The 16,834-nt window shown below is 41.0% G+C and overlaps 1 protein-coding gene across 3 annotated transcripts in view; it reads left to right on the top strand.

The window, feature by feature from the left end:
- The window catches only part of LOC124795024 (protein D3-like), a 60,356-nt gene that overhangs the window by 16,603 nt on the left and 26,919 nt on the right, over positions 1-16,834 (top strand). For all 3 annotated transcript variants that reach the window (XM_047258792.1, XM_047258794.1, XM_047258793.1), the window contains 2 exons: positions 5,308-5,428; positions 5,545-5,682. In XM_047258792.1, coding sequence (XP_047114748.1) covers positions 5,308-5,428; positions 5,545-5,682 — 259 coding nt within the window. The remainder of the gene's footprint in view (positions 1-5,307; positions 5,429-5,544; positions 5,683-16,834) is intronic.

Here is a 16,834-nt window from a genome sequence, read left to right as displayed (position 1 = left end):
AAGTCCAATTATCTGTTGTAGTGTATTTATTTAAGTAGACCTAAATAAAAAGAGCTACAGTGGATTGTTGCACTTTTCACTCAGTTTTTATATTTTTTATATTTTAATATACTGTATGGTTAAATGATGATGGCATCCTCTTGGGTAAAATATTCCGGAGCTAAAAAAGTCCCCCATTCGGATCTCCGGGTGGGGACTACTCAGGAGGACGTTGTTATCAGGAGAAAGAAAACTGGCGTTCAATGGATCAGAGTGTGGAATGACAGATCCCTTAATCGGGCAGGTAGGTTTAGAAAATTTAAAAAAGGAAGTGGATAGGTTAAAGCTAGATATAGTGGGAATTAGTGAAGTTCAGGGCAGGAGGAACAAGACTTCTGGTCAGGTGAATACAGGGTTATAAATACAAAATCAAATAGGAGTAATGCAGGAGTAGGTTTAAAAATGAATAAGAAAATAGGAATGTGGGTAAGCTACCACAAACAGCATAGTGAACACATTTTTGTGGCCAAGATAGATACGAAGCTCATGCCTACCACAGTAGTACAAGTTTATATGCCAACTAGCTCCACAGGTGACGAAGAGATTGATGAAATGTATGATGAGATAAAAGAAAGTATTCAGATAGTGAAGGGAGACAAAAATTCAATAGTCATGCATGACTGGAATTCGACAGTAGGAAAAGGTAGAGAAGAAAACGTAGTAGGTGAATATGGACTGGGAGTAAGGAATGAAAGAGAAAGCCGCCTGGCAGAATTTTGCACAGAGCATACCTTAATCATAGCTAACACTTGGTTCAAGAATCATGTAAGAAGGTTGTATACATGGAAGAAGCCTGGAGATACTGGAAGGTCTCAGATAGATTATATAGTGGTAAGACAAAGATTCAGAAACCAGGGTTTAAATTGTAAGACATTTCCAAGGGCAGATGTGGACTCTGACCACAATCTATTGGCTATGAACTGTAGATTAAAACTGAAGAAACTGCAAGAAGGTGGGAATTTGAGGAGATGGGACCTGGATAAACTGACTAAACCAGAGGTTGTACAGAGTTTCAGGGAGAGAATAAGGGAACAATTGACAGGAATGGGGGAAAGAAATACAGTAGAAGAAGAATGGGTAGCTTTGAGGGATGAAGTAGTGAAGGCAGCAGAGGATCAAGTAGGTAAAAAGACGAGGGCTAGTAGAAATCCTAGGGTAACAGAAGAAACATTGAATTTAATTGATGAAAGGAGAAAATGCAAAAATGCAGTAAATGAAGCAGGCAAAAAGCAATACAAATGTCTCAAAAATGAGGTTGACAGGAGGTGCAAAATGGCTAAACAGGGAGGCTAGAGGACAAATATAAGGATGTAGAGGCGCGCATCACTAGGGGTAAGATAGATACTGCCTCTAGGAAAATTAGAGACCTTTGGAGGAAAGAGAACCACTTGTATGAATATCAAGAGCTCAGATGGAAACCCAGTTCTAAGCAAAGAAGGGAAAGCAGAAAAGTGCAAGGAGTATATAGAGGGTCTATACAAAGCCAATGTTATTGAGGACAATATTGTAGGAATGGAAGAGAATGTAGATAAAGATGAAATAGGCAATATGATACTGCGTGAAGAGTTTGACGGAGCACTGAAAGACCTGAGTCGAAACAAGGCCCCGGGAGTAGAAAACATTCCATTAGAACTACTGACAGCTTTGGGAGAACCAGGCCTAACAAAACTCTACCATCTAGTGAGTAAGGTGTACGAGACAGGCAAAATGCCCTCACACTTCAAGAAGAATATAGTAATTCCAATCCCAAAGAAAGCAAGGGGTTGACAGATGTGAAAATGACTGAATTATCAGTTTAATAAGCCACGGCTGCAAAATACTAATACGAATTCTTTACAGACAAATGTAAAAACTGGTAGAAGCCTACCTCGGGGAAGATCAGTTCTAGAGTCCGTAGAAATGTTGGAACACATGAGGCAATACTGACCCTACGACTTATCTTAGAAAATAGATTAAGGAAAGGCAAACCTATGTTTCCAGCATCTGTATATGTAGAGAAAGCTTTTGACAATGTTGACTCTCAAATTCTGAAGGTGGCCGGGGTAAAATACAGGGAGCAAAAGGCTATTTACGATTTGTATGGAAACCAGATGGCAGTCATCAGAGTCGAGGGACATGTTAGGGACGCAGTGGTTCGGAAGGAAGTGGGACAGGGCTGTAGCCTATCCCTGATATTATTCAATCTGTATATTGAGCAAGCAGCAAAGGAAACAAAAGAAAAATTCGGACTAGGAATCAAAATCCATGGAGAAGAAATAAAAACTTCGAGGTTCACCTATGACATTGTAATTCTGTCAGAGACAGCAAAGGACCTGGAAGAGCAGCTGAACGGAATGGACAGTGTCTTGAAAGGAGGATATAAGATGAACAACAACAAAAGCAAAACGAGGATAATGGAATGTAGTCAAATTAAATTGGGTGTTGCTACGGCAATTAGATTAGGAAATGAGACGCTTAAAGTAGTAAAGGAGTTTTGCTATTTGGGGATCAAAATAACTGATGATGGTCGAAGTAGAGAGGATATAAGATGTAGACTGGCAATGGCAAGGAAAGCGTTTCTGAAGAAGAGAAATTTGTTAACATCGAGTATAGATTTAAGTGTCAGGAAGTTGTTTCTGAAAGTATTTGTATGGAATGTAGCCATGTATGGAAGTGAAACATGGACGATAACTAGTTTAGTCGAAAAGGTAATAGAAGCTTTTGAAATGTGGTGCTACAGAAGAATGCTGAAGATTAGATGGATAGATCACATAACTAATGAGGAAGTATTGAATAGGATTGGGGAGAAGAGGAGGTTGTGGCACAACTTGACTAGAAGAAGGGATCGGTTGGTAGGGCATATTCTGAGGCATCAAGGGACCACCAATTTACTGGATGGAAGTGTGGTTGGTAAAAATTGTAAAGGGAGACTGAGAGGTGAATACAGTAAGCAGATTCAGAAGTATGTATGTTGCAGTAGTTATTCACAGATGAAGAGGCTTGCACAGGATAGAGTAGCATGGAGAGCTGCATCAAACCAGTCTCTGGACTGAAGATCACAACAACAACATATTTTAATAGTTTCAACAACTGTAAATAAGTACCTGTTATAATGTATGAATTGGTCAATCAGTCATATACATAGCTACTTTAGCTGTGTCCGCCCCAATTTTAAAATTATCAGAAACTGAGGCAATCAGTACATGCCCCATGCTGACACCATGTTAACTAAATGTACAGCATGTCTGCAAGATACATGTACTACTACTCCATTGTCTTGGGTTTTCATAAACTGTGACAGTTTTTAGGTCGGATGGTGTGTTCCACATATAATACCTTGGCTTTTACCTGAATTGGCTGAAAAGAGTTGGTCTAATTGCACTAGCATTGATGTTGAAACATGAAGGGATCCTGTGCTTGGATATATGAGGTGGAATCTAAAATTTTTGGGACTGATGCTGCCATCTGGAAAGTAGTAGTAGTATTAGTAGTAGATCTTTGCACCGCTAGGTGGTGAGAGCTTCATATCTGACGCGTCAGTGTGCGGAGTGGCATTCAGCTGGGAGGACGTGTTGCATGTCTACAGCGATTTCCGTAATACTCTGTGTTTTGTGTGTGGCGATTTTACGATGGATCCGCGAACAGAACAGTGCATGTGTATCAAATTCTGTGCGAATCTCAGGAAAAGTGCTACAGAGACCCTTGCAATGATACAACAAGTGTTTTGGGGACAGAGCATGAGCCATACATGTGTGTGTGAGTGGCATGTTGGGTTCCGGGCTGGCTGTGCAGATGTTGAAGATGATGCTCACACTGGAAGGTGTGTTAGCTGCACAACACCAGACATTGTCACCAAACTTCAGCGGTTGGTTCGTGCGGATCAATGTTGAACCATTCATGACCTTGCGGATCAAGTGTTTATTGGTTATGGGACAAGTAAACGAATGTTGACTGATGGATTGGGCATGCATTGTATCGCCGCAAAATTTGTACCAACGATCTTGACTGCTGATCAGAGGGCACAGCATATTGAAGTGTGCACGGACCTTTGTCAGACCCCATCTGATGATCCACCCTTCTTGTCACGGGTTATCACCAGCGACGAGAGCTGAATTTACGGTTATGACCCAGAGACAAAGCAACAATCATCCCAGTGGAAGAGCCCAGGCTCTCCAAGACCCAAGAAAGTGAGACAGGTGAAGAGCAAAGTGAATAACATGATCATCGTTTTCTTTGATACCGAGGGAATAGTGCACAAAGAATTCATCCCACCCAACCAAACAATGAATTCTGTGTACTACTGCGACATTTTGTGACGGGTCTGTGAAAATGTGCGGCGACGATGGCCCGAACTTTGGCGTCAAGGGAACTGGCTGCTGCATCACGACAATGCGTCCTGTCACACGTCCTTGCTCATCAGGATCTTTTTGGCAAAAAACAACATGGCAGTTGACCCCACCCATCGTACTCGCCAGATTTTGCACCTTGCGACTTCACTCTATTCCCAAAACTGAAACTCAAGTTGAAAGGCCGTCGGTTTGTCACTCTAGAGGGGATTCAAGAAGCATCGCTGGTGATCATAAACACCCTCAAAGAACAGGACTTTCAGAAAACATTTCAGCGGTGGCAGAAGTGCTGGGACCGGTGCGTACGTGCGGATGGGAACTACTTCGGGGGTGATTGTGACCATTAGCCCAAAGGTAAGGTTTTCAACAGATGGCAGCACCAGTCCTGAAAATTTTGGATAGCACCTCGTACGTGTGGGGAATGTGTGATACTGATACACTGCAATCCAAAAGTTTGAAGAGGAGTCAAAAACTTGAGATATACCCAGGATGATGTAGCGGAAAAATTTCCAGTGTGCATGTGTGTTCCTAACCTTCTCCACCGGCCCCACACCTTGAGAAGTTGTGGAATGCCCACACCGACAGGACAGATTCCTAGTGGAGAATACATCCGGTTGTGTGTGCACAGTAGTCTCTACAAATATAGATTACCAAGTAGTTTTTAGATGACTACCAGTTGATTTATTGGTCAATAATTCTTTAGGTGGCGGTATATCTTTGCCTTCTTTTGGTGTGGCCACTATTTTGACATTTTTGTAAGTTTCCAGATATTGCCTAATATGGACCGTGTCATTGAAATTTTGTGTATTTGTATTAAGTTTTGATTATTTTATTGACTAATACTTTCACATGTCTTGTACGTTTTTAGTTTTTATTGGAAGCTTTCTATTCTGATGTGGTCAAGAAGATCTTTCAGGACTGATTAGCATCTTTTTCTTTGTAGGTGGCTTATGGTTCACACAAAGTTAACCTGGGAAATGAACTGACACCAACTCAAGTTAAGGATATGCCAACTGTTACCTGGCAAGCAGAGGAAGGAGCTTTTTACACTCTTTGTATGACAGGTATGCCACCATTTCTCAGACCTCTGGCATAAATATTTCAAAATGTATTTGTGTTGTAGTCTCCTATTGTTCATGACAGAATAACTATGATCTTTTTTGATGCGAAACTGTTTCAGACCCAGATGCTCCAAGCCGAAAGGACCCAAAAAATCGTGAGTGGCATCATTGGCTTGTGGTCAACATTCCAGGCTCAAATATTGGTGCTGGAGAGACACTTTCCGAGTATGTTGGTTCTGGCCCACCAAAGGGTAGCGGTAAGTGATACCTTTACCCTAGCCATGTTAATACTTGGGCTTTGTTAACTTGTGCTTTTGCGTACATAGAAAATCTATCTTCAAAAATATGAACCACAGTTGTGGAGAGTGGTGAGATGTAATAACGACAGTATTGTAATGTGTAACAAAGAGAGAGTAAAACAATATGAATAATTGAAGTGATGGGAAGCTGCTTATTCTTTCACAATCCCTATGAGAGGCTTCTAGGAGTTGTAGGGGGATTTATTAGGTTAACTTTCGATAAGCAGTCCATGTCCTGAAATGTGCTGTTCGGATGTAAAAGAAGTTGAAGACTGAATCCCTTTCAAATCTCATGTTTCACAGTATGCACACAGCAGAGGCAATGAGTTCTGACCTGTGCGCTTTTGTAGGAGCCCATGGAATGGACAAAGTTTCGAGTACTTGTTGTCGGATTTGAAATCCTTTTGAAAACTGAGAGTGGAGCACATATATGGAGCACCACAGTCAACTCTCGTAGATGCAGATGTATCTATATAGGCCCTCCTCCAGAAAGTGGAGGTGACCTCTGTCAAGGGTGACACAGGGGGTGGGGGTGGAAGGGTTGGCTGTTTGAAGTAAGAGACAAATTCATTGACCTTGGGATGTAGATTCTCAGTAATGGGATAGATGAGGGCTCACGCTTGGGAGGAGAAGTTGCAGGGTGGCCATCAGTCAAGGAGTAGGAAATTGAGGGGAGGTGGTGGTTTACATCAATATGGGTGGTGGCCAGTCATAGTGAACAGCGACAGAGACTCGTATGACTTTGAAATGTGTTCCTGTCAGTTTTTGAACATTGTTGAACACATTCTAAGTTGATTTCTGAATGAATCATAAGTTGATTTGTGAATGCGTGCATAGTGTACATGATGTCTCTGTCAGTGGAATCCTCGTCAAATCTAGAAATAAACTTTCCTGCAGACAAAAGGGGCAATATGAACTGAGCGGAGTATAGCTGAACGAAAGAAAGCCAACCACTGTTTGGTTATGTGGTTGATTGGGTTTGCGAATGGTGAGCATTGTTAAGATTGCCAGCAAAATCCATAGATTCAGACTACCAGAGTGCGAATAAGCGACAAACAGGAATAACAGGTAAGAAAGATTCCGTATTATCTTCTCTGTGTATCCAAGAAAATGAAATTTTGACAGAAAATTTTTGGCCAGATTGCTATACTAGCAAGGGCCAGTTGTACAGTCTCCGGCTAGCAGCCTCTTTAAGGTCTGTTCTGGAAGTAGGGCGGAAAACGCGTTGTACGAACACGTAACGATGCCTAACCGGAGAATAACCGCGGGGTAACTAAACTGGTGATTCTGGCAGAGTTAGTGAAGTTAACCGGCGAATAAGCTTAGACATCGGCAGGAATACATACAGAATTAGTGATAACAACATAGTTTGTTAGAACGAGGAAGGAGAAGAAAAGGGGACATCATGCAAATTATGGAAGAATAAGAGTATTCCAAATTTATATAAAAATTTCGCACTACTACTTTTCGATCTCATGCTTGAGAAACTGGAACATATGAATGAAGTGTAAAACTATTTCCTAACGTAAAGCTTTTTGCTTGTGTTAGGCCTATTATTAGGCATTTGATATTGGTACTTTGTGAATTATATTCTGTCGTGTTATAAAAATGACCATTTCTGCCAAAACAGTCTCGTTTATTTGGCGTGTGTTACAATTGCTGCAGTATTATAAATGCCTATTTAATTTTATCTTACAGACGGTGACAAAATATAGGTAATCAGGTCGAGAAACCACACCAGTCTTGGGCCTATTTGTAATTACAGCTTTTTCAGTATTAGACAACTACATTTCGATTTTTCATGTAGCAAAACGTGTGACGAACTTTGATTAGGTAACAGATCCTTTTGCAGAAAGGAAAGCACGTCATGAAAGCTGTAGCAAGATTAGAGAGAGAAAAATTCTAGGAGCTAAGGATTGAAGAAATGTGCACTGTCTTGCTTGTCTCTTCTCTTTACTGGCTTTATGTGTCCTACACTTAATTTTATGTCACACAAAGCAGCAAGTTGTTAGCTAATAGGGAATAAAGAGTGCAAATTTTTTGAAGAGTTTTTTTTAAAAAAAAAAAAAGAAAAAAAAAAAAAGAGGGGCAGGATGCCAAACCGGCCGACTGGAAGCAGGAGAGGCACCATAGGACATTTTAATTTCTGCTGTCCTGAATATAGTGTGATGGCATCCAGTAAAAAATATACACGTTTCAATTCCACAGACCGAAATACAGTGAAGTGCGATAGAAGAATGCTGTGTGAAGAGGTGTGGTGCTGCACTTTGGCACACTTAAGATCAGATAACATGTCTTACAAATCCTCGGACATGTATGTTTTAAGTATCAGAGCCTTCAGAAAGATGTGTGCTACAAAATGAACGTATTCTTGAAAATTCGATTGTTTTTAAATTTTTGACGTCCTATCTCAAACGCTCGAGGGACACCACTGTCTACTATTGCCCCGGTTCGGAAATATCATAGATACGGGTCTGATGCGCAGAGCAGTCTTGAGTTATAATAGGGAAGTGGGTAGTCTCCATGTGACCCGTGTTTACATTTAGTGATTTTGCTGTTTCCTCTTTGTCTACTGCACTCATGTCAAATGAAAACAAAATTGATTTCTTTGGCCAGAAGCTATCATGTGAATTAAAATACATTCACATAATTAAGGAAGGCTAAAATCCGTTATTAGTTTCAGATTTGATTTTATTTCCACCTTTCTGACAGTCAAGCATTAATTGCCATGCAGAACAATGAAGTTATTTTTATTGGTTTGCTGAAGAAATTTTCTTTTATTAATCTTTTCCGCTGAGGCAGTCAATATATTTGAAACAAAGGGTTTAATTTCAAACTATTGGCTAGTTTCAACTGTTTGGTGCATTTCAAGTGTACGTTTTTATCTTCTAGCATGTATGGCATTATGCCATAACAAAGGACCATACATGAGATAACAAAGTACTGATACCCAAGGAAATTTACGTCCCGAAATCACATTGAAAAACTTAATATCAGGTCGATGCCTACTTCACTGGGAATCTGGGACTCATTTAAAAATCAGCTCTTTGATGAAGAGCCACTTAGAAGAATTTATAGCCCAGAAGATCACACTTTTATGTCGTTATTAAAAAATTTACTGGCACATTTGTGTGATATATCTTAAAATGTAATACCTGCAAAAAAGACCAACATTATATTTGAAAGCTTAGCTTCTCTTGCAGCGTATTGGCCTTAGAGACCAGTATTATATGTGAAAGCTTTGTTTTTCTTGTAGCAACATTATATATATTAATTTAAACCATTAACTTTTCCTGTTTGTGTATTCGCGCTACCTAACAGTGATGTTGTTATTGGCTGACTACACCACGTGTCCGAAGGTCTGAATATCCGCTGTCATCGGATGGCGAGATCACGTGACATGAGCTATGACTGGCTTACAAATACGCATCACAATCTCGATTTCAATGCTTCGGAAAGTAACATGCGGTGTTTGGTGGAATTCAAATTTATACATTCGTAATACGAAAATATGCAGTGTACATGTTACTGCACATCAAACAACTTTCCAAAAGGTGTTTCGTCCTCTAAAGTGCCGGGAAATTCTACGCCCATGTGTAAAACCATAACCATTCAAAGGATTGATAAGTTATATAGTTCTGAGAGAAAATATACTGTCAATTAACGGGGAAAAACGATGTTTCCACCCGGGAGAAAGTGTATTTTTAACCAGGAAATCCAGGAGAAATCCGGGAATTTTTTTTCCTTGTCCACGTATACACCCTGTCTGCACCTCCAGCCCTTATTGCGATAGTTGGATTTCTTGTTTCTTGTTCTATCCAGGATTTCACATTTGTTTAAATTATATTTCATTCCACACTGTCTTCCAGTTTCTTTCCAAGCATCCAGCTGTTCCGGAATCTCCTCCTCTGTTTCCCCAGATCATCAAGTCACATGCAAACACCATTGCTTTCATCTTTTCTCAGGTTTTTTCTGCCACCTTAGTCAGTATCTCATCAAAGGCCACACTGAAGAAGAGAGGTGACAATGCACTGCCCAGTTTCATACCACTTGTTTGACGGAACCAATCCATCCTTTCATTTTCCAATTTCACATAGCTCAGACTTCCGCAATACATCTCCTCCATTCTTCTTGTCCATTTTTCAGCTTCCCAGACCGTTCTGCTACACACACTAAGAAATGCCTTTTTCTGTATTGGGAAAGACCATCACGAGGTTTTCCCCAAATTCATAGTGGTGCTTGTGGAACTGAATCACTGTAAACATGAAGCAACAGTTGACGTCCTAGGTCTGAAGCCATGCTGCTGCTCTCTCAAATTGTTCTCGCCCCTTGTTTGGATTCTGTTTTCCAGAATCTTTCCATGCATGTGGTGCAGTGTGGTACAAGTGTGACTCCCCTGTAGTTTCTACAATCATTTCTATTTCCTTTCTTGAATGTAGGGGCAATTAGTGCCCTCTTCAGTCTTTTGGAGTCTTCTCCAACACGAACCTCATCACACGAAGCAGAAATAGTTTCCCAACCTCCCCTGCTGCCTTAATCATTTCCAAAATTATTTGATCCACATCTGGTGCTGTTCCTCCTTTCATCTTGGCCAGTGCCATTTCCATTTCTTTCCATTTTTCCGTGTTAGGTCATCCCCCTCCCCCCTTCCTCCACCTCCCCACCGCCCAAGAGTTTACTTCTACCTCCTTTAGCCAGTTATCACATCCAAGGCCATTTGGATTTAGCAAGTGCTCAAAGTACTCCTTCCAAATTATCTTCAGTGATCCTTTTTCATTTTTAGCCATCATTGTTGCATCCTGTCTCAACTGGCTTGTCTCACTTTTGACCATTCCAGATAGTACTTCTTTACTTCCTTGCTATCTTCCTCCATTATCTTTATCCATTTTTTCATCCACTTTCTTCTCTCCACAGCCAATGACATATTTACCACTTTCTTCTTTTCATATTCTCCTCTTGCAAATTTGTTCCTTTCTTGGAACCATCCTGAAGGCTTTGTTCTACCTTTCCGTTACCGACTTAAATGTTTCATTCCACCACGGCATCTACTTCCACTGTTTTCTGCCATTTGTCCTAACACATGCAGCTGTCCGCAGCTCTTGGTCTCGCGGCTGCGTTCTCGCTTCTCGAGCATGGGGTCCCGGGTTCAATTCCAGGCGGGGTCAGGGATTTTCACCCGCCTCGAGATGACTGGGTGTTTGTGTTGTGCTCATCATTTCATCTTCATTCATGAAAATGGCGAGATTGGACTGAGCAAAGGTTGGGAATTTGTACGGGTGCTGATAACCGCACAGTTGAGTGCCCCACAAACCAAACATCATCATCATCACCATCATCATCACCATCATCATCATCATCCACCACATGCAGCTACTGCAACTTCCACCACAGCACTTTGGCAACTATTGCCACTGCTAAAAAACTTAATTTGATTGAACTCAGCAATGACTAACACATCCATTAACACATCTGTATAAATGTCCCAGTGGCTGGAAGAGCCCAGTATTTAAGGAAAATTAAAAATGTTTAACCAGAATAATTGTGAGGACGCTTCCTTCACATAAATCGTAAGACTAGAGGTATACAAAATTAAAGCTTAATGATGCTTGTCTTTGAGTTACCCTAATCTCTGAGTGGAAGCCAATCAAAACAATTTAGCTCATGACTGATCAAAGGGGTGGTCACCAAAAAATTTACTCTTAACCAAGGAAGGAAGCCACACTTGAACAATCTGAAATATTGCACTGAACAAGCAGATTAATCTCTAGATAAGTGGGTGCCTGCAGTTCTCGAAATCTATGGAACCTAAAGGTCAGTTATTTACCACAATTTAAGTCAAATTAGGGAATAATTTTCAACATTAAATTCCATCAGGCACGTCTCAGAAACTGGTTGATGTGAAGGCCCAGTAAGCTCCGTTGGCTGCACCACTCAGCCACCCAAAAAACATGGGCCATATTTACATATAAACACGTTGGCTGCCACAGCTGGCTCTTTCCAAGCTGCACTGCCAACCACAAATGGCAACTGCCACTCCATTAAACAGAGAAAAGTCACAGAGCCTAGCTTTTGCCTGCAGCATAGTAAAAAAACACTCCTTACCCACGACAGGCACTGCTATTTTAGCTGATCATCCACAAGACACTTGCTGACTGACACTGTATGGTCTCCCTCCACAGGGCTTCCTTTATTGTCACTGCTGCAGCTCCCAGAGAGCCACCGAGTTAGTATAGCCTGGAAAGCAGCTGCAATCTTTGCTGATCAGTAGAGGACCAGCTCAAAACCCATAACCACTTGTCGCACAGAGAAGATATAACATTCATATGTATAAGTGTTTCTCCTTTGATGCTTTGCATGTGATTTTACAGCATTTTGCAACTCTATAATCAGCATGATGATCAGTTTCACAGCAGTTGTTGTGGAGATTGTCCTTGAAAAGAAGTTTTATTGCCCTTGCTGCAGAGTATACCTGTTTTGTAGGTGTGTATTCTCATCATGCGGGTGTAGAAAGGCATGTAAGAGCAGTCAGCTTCATCCTATTTCCCATCTGCCTCATGTTGTGTGTTCTTAGCTACACGTAATAAATGTGTTCTTGTCTTTGCTAGCCATTCTTCTTGGTTTTTACTAATCATTCTTCCTGTTTTGCTACTTGTTTATAATTTTAGGAGTAAAGTAGATCACTCAGAATAACAGAAACATTTAGTTGTTGAAAGTCAGAGACAAAAGTGAAAGAAACTTGCTCGCCTTCGGAGTCAATCTATTCTTCAGTTAGCATGTGCATGCACACTCGCACACACGCCCCCCCCCCCCCCCCCACACACACACACACACACGTCCCCCTACATAGTGCTGGCTAGACACACAATGTCGTTATAGGAGTATGTCAGGGGACTGTCAGCTGTGGTTCGTAGAGGAAGAGGGTGGAGGCAGGAAGAAATGTTGGGCGTGGATAGCTAGTGGCTCTGAGTAAGGCAGCTGGTTCCCCGTGTAGAAATGTGGGAGGGAAGGGTTGTAAGATTTAGGGCAGGAGGATCAGTAGTGAAGTATGTGTTGCAAGCATAACTCCTGACTGCATAGTTCAGAAAAACTGGTGGCAGTGGGAAGGATACTGATGGCCTGAGTTGTGAAGCAGCCATTGAAATAGAGCATGCTGAGCTTAGCTCCGGTTGTGCCACTTGGTGGCCAACTTTTGTTCTTGGCCAGAGGATGGTGGTGGCCATTTATTCTAGTGGATAGGTGGTTTGTTATCACATTGACATTAAAACCTGTGCAGTGATTGCAGCAAAGTTGGTATATGGCATCGCTGCTTTCACAGGTGGCCTTGCCTTTGATGGGGTCGGAGAAGACTGTGACAAGACTGTAGTAGGAAGTGCTTGGTGGGTGGATTGGGCAGGTATTGCACTTTGGTCTTTCGCAAGGCAGGGGTTGGGGGTGGGAGTGGCATAGGGATCGGTTAGGATGTTGTGTAAGTCGGGTGGGTGATGTATTACTACTTTAGGTTGGCTGGGAAGGGTCTTGGGTAGGATGTCCCTCATTTCATGATGATGGATAATAAATGCTTCGAAGAAGGATGTGGATCAGTTGTTCCAATCTGGGTTGTATTAAGTGACGTAGGAGGTGTGTAGGGATTTGGTGTGGGAAATCAATTTATGGACTAGGTTTGGGGATAGTGCCTGTCTGTGAAGGCCCTCATGATCCCTTCAGAATACTGCTCAAGGGATTCTTGTCACTGCAGATATGGCATTTGTGGGATGGACAAGCTGTATGGGAGGGATTTTTTGGTGTGGAAGGGATGATAGCTCTCGAAAGTAGGTACTGTTGGTGGTTAGTGGTTTTAATAAGCAAAGAATGTGGGTGGAGCCATGAGAAAGACAGAGGTCACATTGTGTGAAGTACTATAAAATATGTAGACAAAATTTTATCACGATAAAAGCACTGTAACCCATGCTGACTTGAGTGTGAATGTTTGCAGATTTCACACTGACATCACCTCAGATTGTCAGTATGTGCGTGTGTAGTGCAGCCAGTTGTTTATTTGTTACCAGTTGTCTCACACATGTTTTCCAGCTGCTGTCTAAGATGTTACATTAATTACACAGTGCCAAGGAAATGTAAAACACCAAATAACTCACACAGATTACAATTAAATAGAGAAGTGTTGGATGTATTATTTTATGACCTACAGGAAGAAAAAATAAACCCTTAGTGAAAGCATTAATCTTATGGTTTGGAGTGCATTATATTTTGGAATAAAGGAAGAATGCTGACTAGAGTTATTCAGCATTGTTCACACAATGTTCCTAAGCTATATTTGGAGTGGAGAAAATTGCAAAACTCACAAAAAAATTGTCAAGGTGTATATAAGTCTGTGAAGAAGTTCATAAATAATTTGCACAATTGATTTACTTTGACAGAAAAAGCCAGGGTGTAAAGGCTACCTTACAGAAGTAGACTATATGCTTATGAATAAAGAAGAAAGAGTGAGGCAGATTAAATTGGAAGAAGAGAAAGGGAAGGGAGACAAGAGTGTACAGAATCTACTTCTACATCTTCAGCTGTACTTCCTTCTTCATCATCTGAAGAACCAGATAAGGAATTTACAAGTTCACATGAAATTGACATTGGTGGTGAGTTTTTAGAATGTAGTTCTGAGCAAAGATTTATTACTAAAAATTAGTGGTTGCCAGATGGCATCTGAATGTAAGGCATTGTGTGTATATTCTTCAGGCAATAGTAGAGGCACTTGGTCACAATACTGAAGAGCTCTGTATAAAAAAATCACCTCTTCATAGAATCAGACAGAAGGCGGGAGGAGAATGCTCTGAAACAATAAAGTCAGCCATCAAGAATGACATCCCTGCAGTTCATACTGTTCATTGGGATGGTAAACTGTTGCCAGCATTGAATGTTAGGGGCCCAAAGAAGAAAATCTTCCAGTCATTTTTACATTTGAGGACAGTGAACAGCTTATTGGGATTGTGGAATAGTTCTGGTAAAGAGGAAGTGAACACTGTTTGGAATGCATTAAAATACTGGGATATTGACAACAATGCACAAAATCTCTGCTGCAACACAGCTGCCTCATACTCTGGCCGTTCTAATGGGGCGTGCATCTTACGTGAACACAAAGAGGAGAGGAAGTTATATTTCCCATGCCTCCAGCACATGTATAAATTTATTTTGTTGTTGTTGTGGTCTTCAGTCCTGAGACTGGTTTGATGCAGCTCTCCATGCTACTCTATCCTGTGCAAGCTCCTTCATCTCCCAGTACCTACTGCAGCCTACATCCTTCTGAATCTTCTTACTGTATCCATCTCTTGGTCTCCCTCTACGATTTTTACTCTCCACGCTGCCCTCCAATGCTAAATTTGTGATCCCTTGATGCCTCAGAACATGTCCTACCAACTGATCCCTTCTTCTAGTGATGTTGTGCCACAAACTTCTCTTCTCCCCAATCCTATTCAATATCTCCTCATTAGTTACATGATCTACCCACCTAACCTTCAACATTCTTCTGTAGCACCACATTTCGAAAGCTTCTACTCTCTTCTTGTCCAAAATATTTATCATCCATGTTCCACTTCCATACATGGCTACACTCCATACAAATACTTTCAGAAACGACTTCCTGACACTTGAATCTATACTTGATGTTAACAAATTTCTCTTCTTGAGAAACGCTTTCCTTGCCATTGCCAGTCTACATTTTACATCCTCTCTACTTCGACCATCATCCGTTATTTAGCTCCCCAAATAGCAAAACTCCTTTACTATTTTAAGTGTCTCATTTCCTAATCTGATTTCCTCAGCATCACCCGACTTAATTCAACTACATTCCATTATCCTCGTTTTGCTTTTGTTGATGTTCATCTTATATCCTCCTTTCAAGACACTATCCATTCCGTTCAACTGCTCTTCTAAGTCCTTTGCCGTCTCTGACAGAATTACAATGTCATCGGCAAACCTCAAAGTTTTTATTTCTTCTCCCTGGATTTTAATACCTACTCCAAATTTTTCTTTTGTTTCCTTTACTGCTTGCTCAATATACAGATTGAATAACATTGTGGAGAGGCTACAACCCTGTCTCACTCCCTTCCCAATCACTGCTTCCCTTTCATGCCCCTCGACTCTTATAACTGCCATCTGGTTTCTGTGCAAATTGTAAATAGCCTTTTGCTCCCCGTATTTTACCCCTGCCACCTTTAAAATGTGAAAGAGAGTGTTCCAGTCAACATTGTCAAAAGCTTTCTCTAGGTCTACAAATGCTAGAAATGTAGGTTTGCCTTTCCTTAATCTTTCTTCTAAGATAAGTCGTAGGGTCAGTATTGCCTCACGTGTTCCAACATTTCTATGGAATCCAAACTGATCTTCCCCAAGGTCGGCTTCTACAAGTTTTTCCATTCATCTGTAAAGAATTCGCGTTAGTATTTTGCAGCTGTGACTTATTAAACTGATAGTTCGGTAATTTTCACATCTGTCAACACCTGCTTTCTGTGGGATTGGAATTATTATATTCTTCTTGAAGTCAGACGGTATTTTGCCTGTCTCATACATCTTGCTCACTAGATGGTAGAGTTTTATCAGGACTGGCTCTCCCAAGACCGTCACTAGTTACAATGGAATGTTGTCTACTCCCGGGGCCTTGTTTCGACTGAGGTCTTTCAGTGCTCTGTCAAACTGTTCACACAGTATCGTATCTCCCATTTCATCTTCATCTACATCCTCTTCCATTTCCATAATATTGTCCTCAAGTACATTGCCCTTGTATGGACCCTCTATATACTCCTTCCACCTTTCTGCTTTCCCTTCTTTGCTTAGAACTGGGTTTCCATCTGAGCTCTTGATATTCATACAATTGCCTCTCTTTTCTCCAAAGGTCTCTTTAATTTTCCTGTAGGCAGTATCTATCTTACCCCTAGTGAGATAAGTCCCTACATCCTTACATTTGTCCTCTAGCCATGCCTGCTTAGCCATTTTGCACTTCCTGTCGATCTCATTTTTGAGACATTTGTATTCTTTTTTGCTTGCTTCATTTACTGCATTTTTATATTTTCTTCTTTCATCAATTAAATTCAATATTTCTCCTGTTAACCAAGGATTTCTACTAGCC

The sequence above is a fragment of the Schistocerca piceifrons genome, chromosome 4 (assembly GCF_021461385.2).
Source record: "Schistocerca piceifrons isolate TAMUIC-IGC-003096 chromosome 4, iqSchPice1.1, whole genome shotgun sequence".
Lineage (NCBI taxonomy): Eukaryota > Metazoa > Arthropoda > Insecta > Orthoptera > Acrididae > Schistocerca > Schistocerca piceifrons.
The sequence above is the reverse complement of the archived record's forward strand: the minus strand, read 5'-3'. Positions and strand labels throughout refer to the sequence as shown.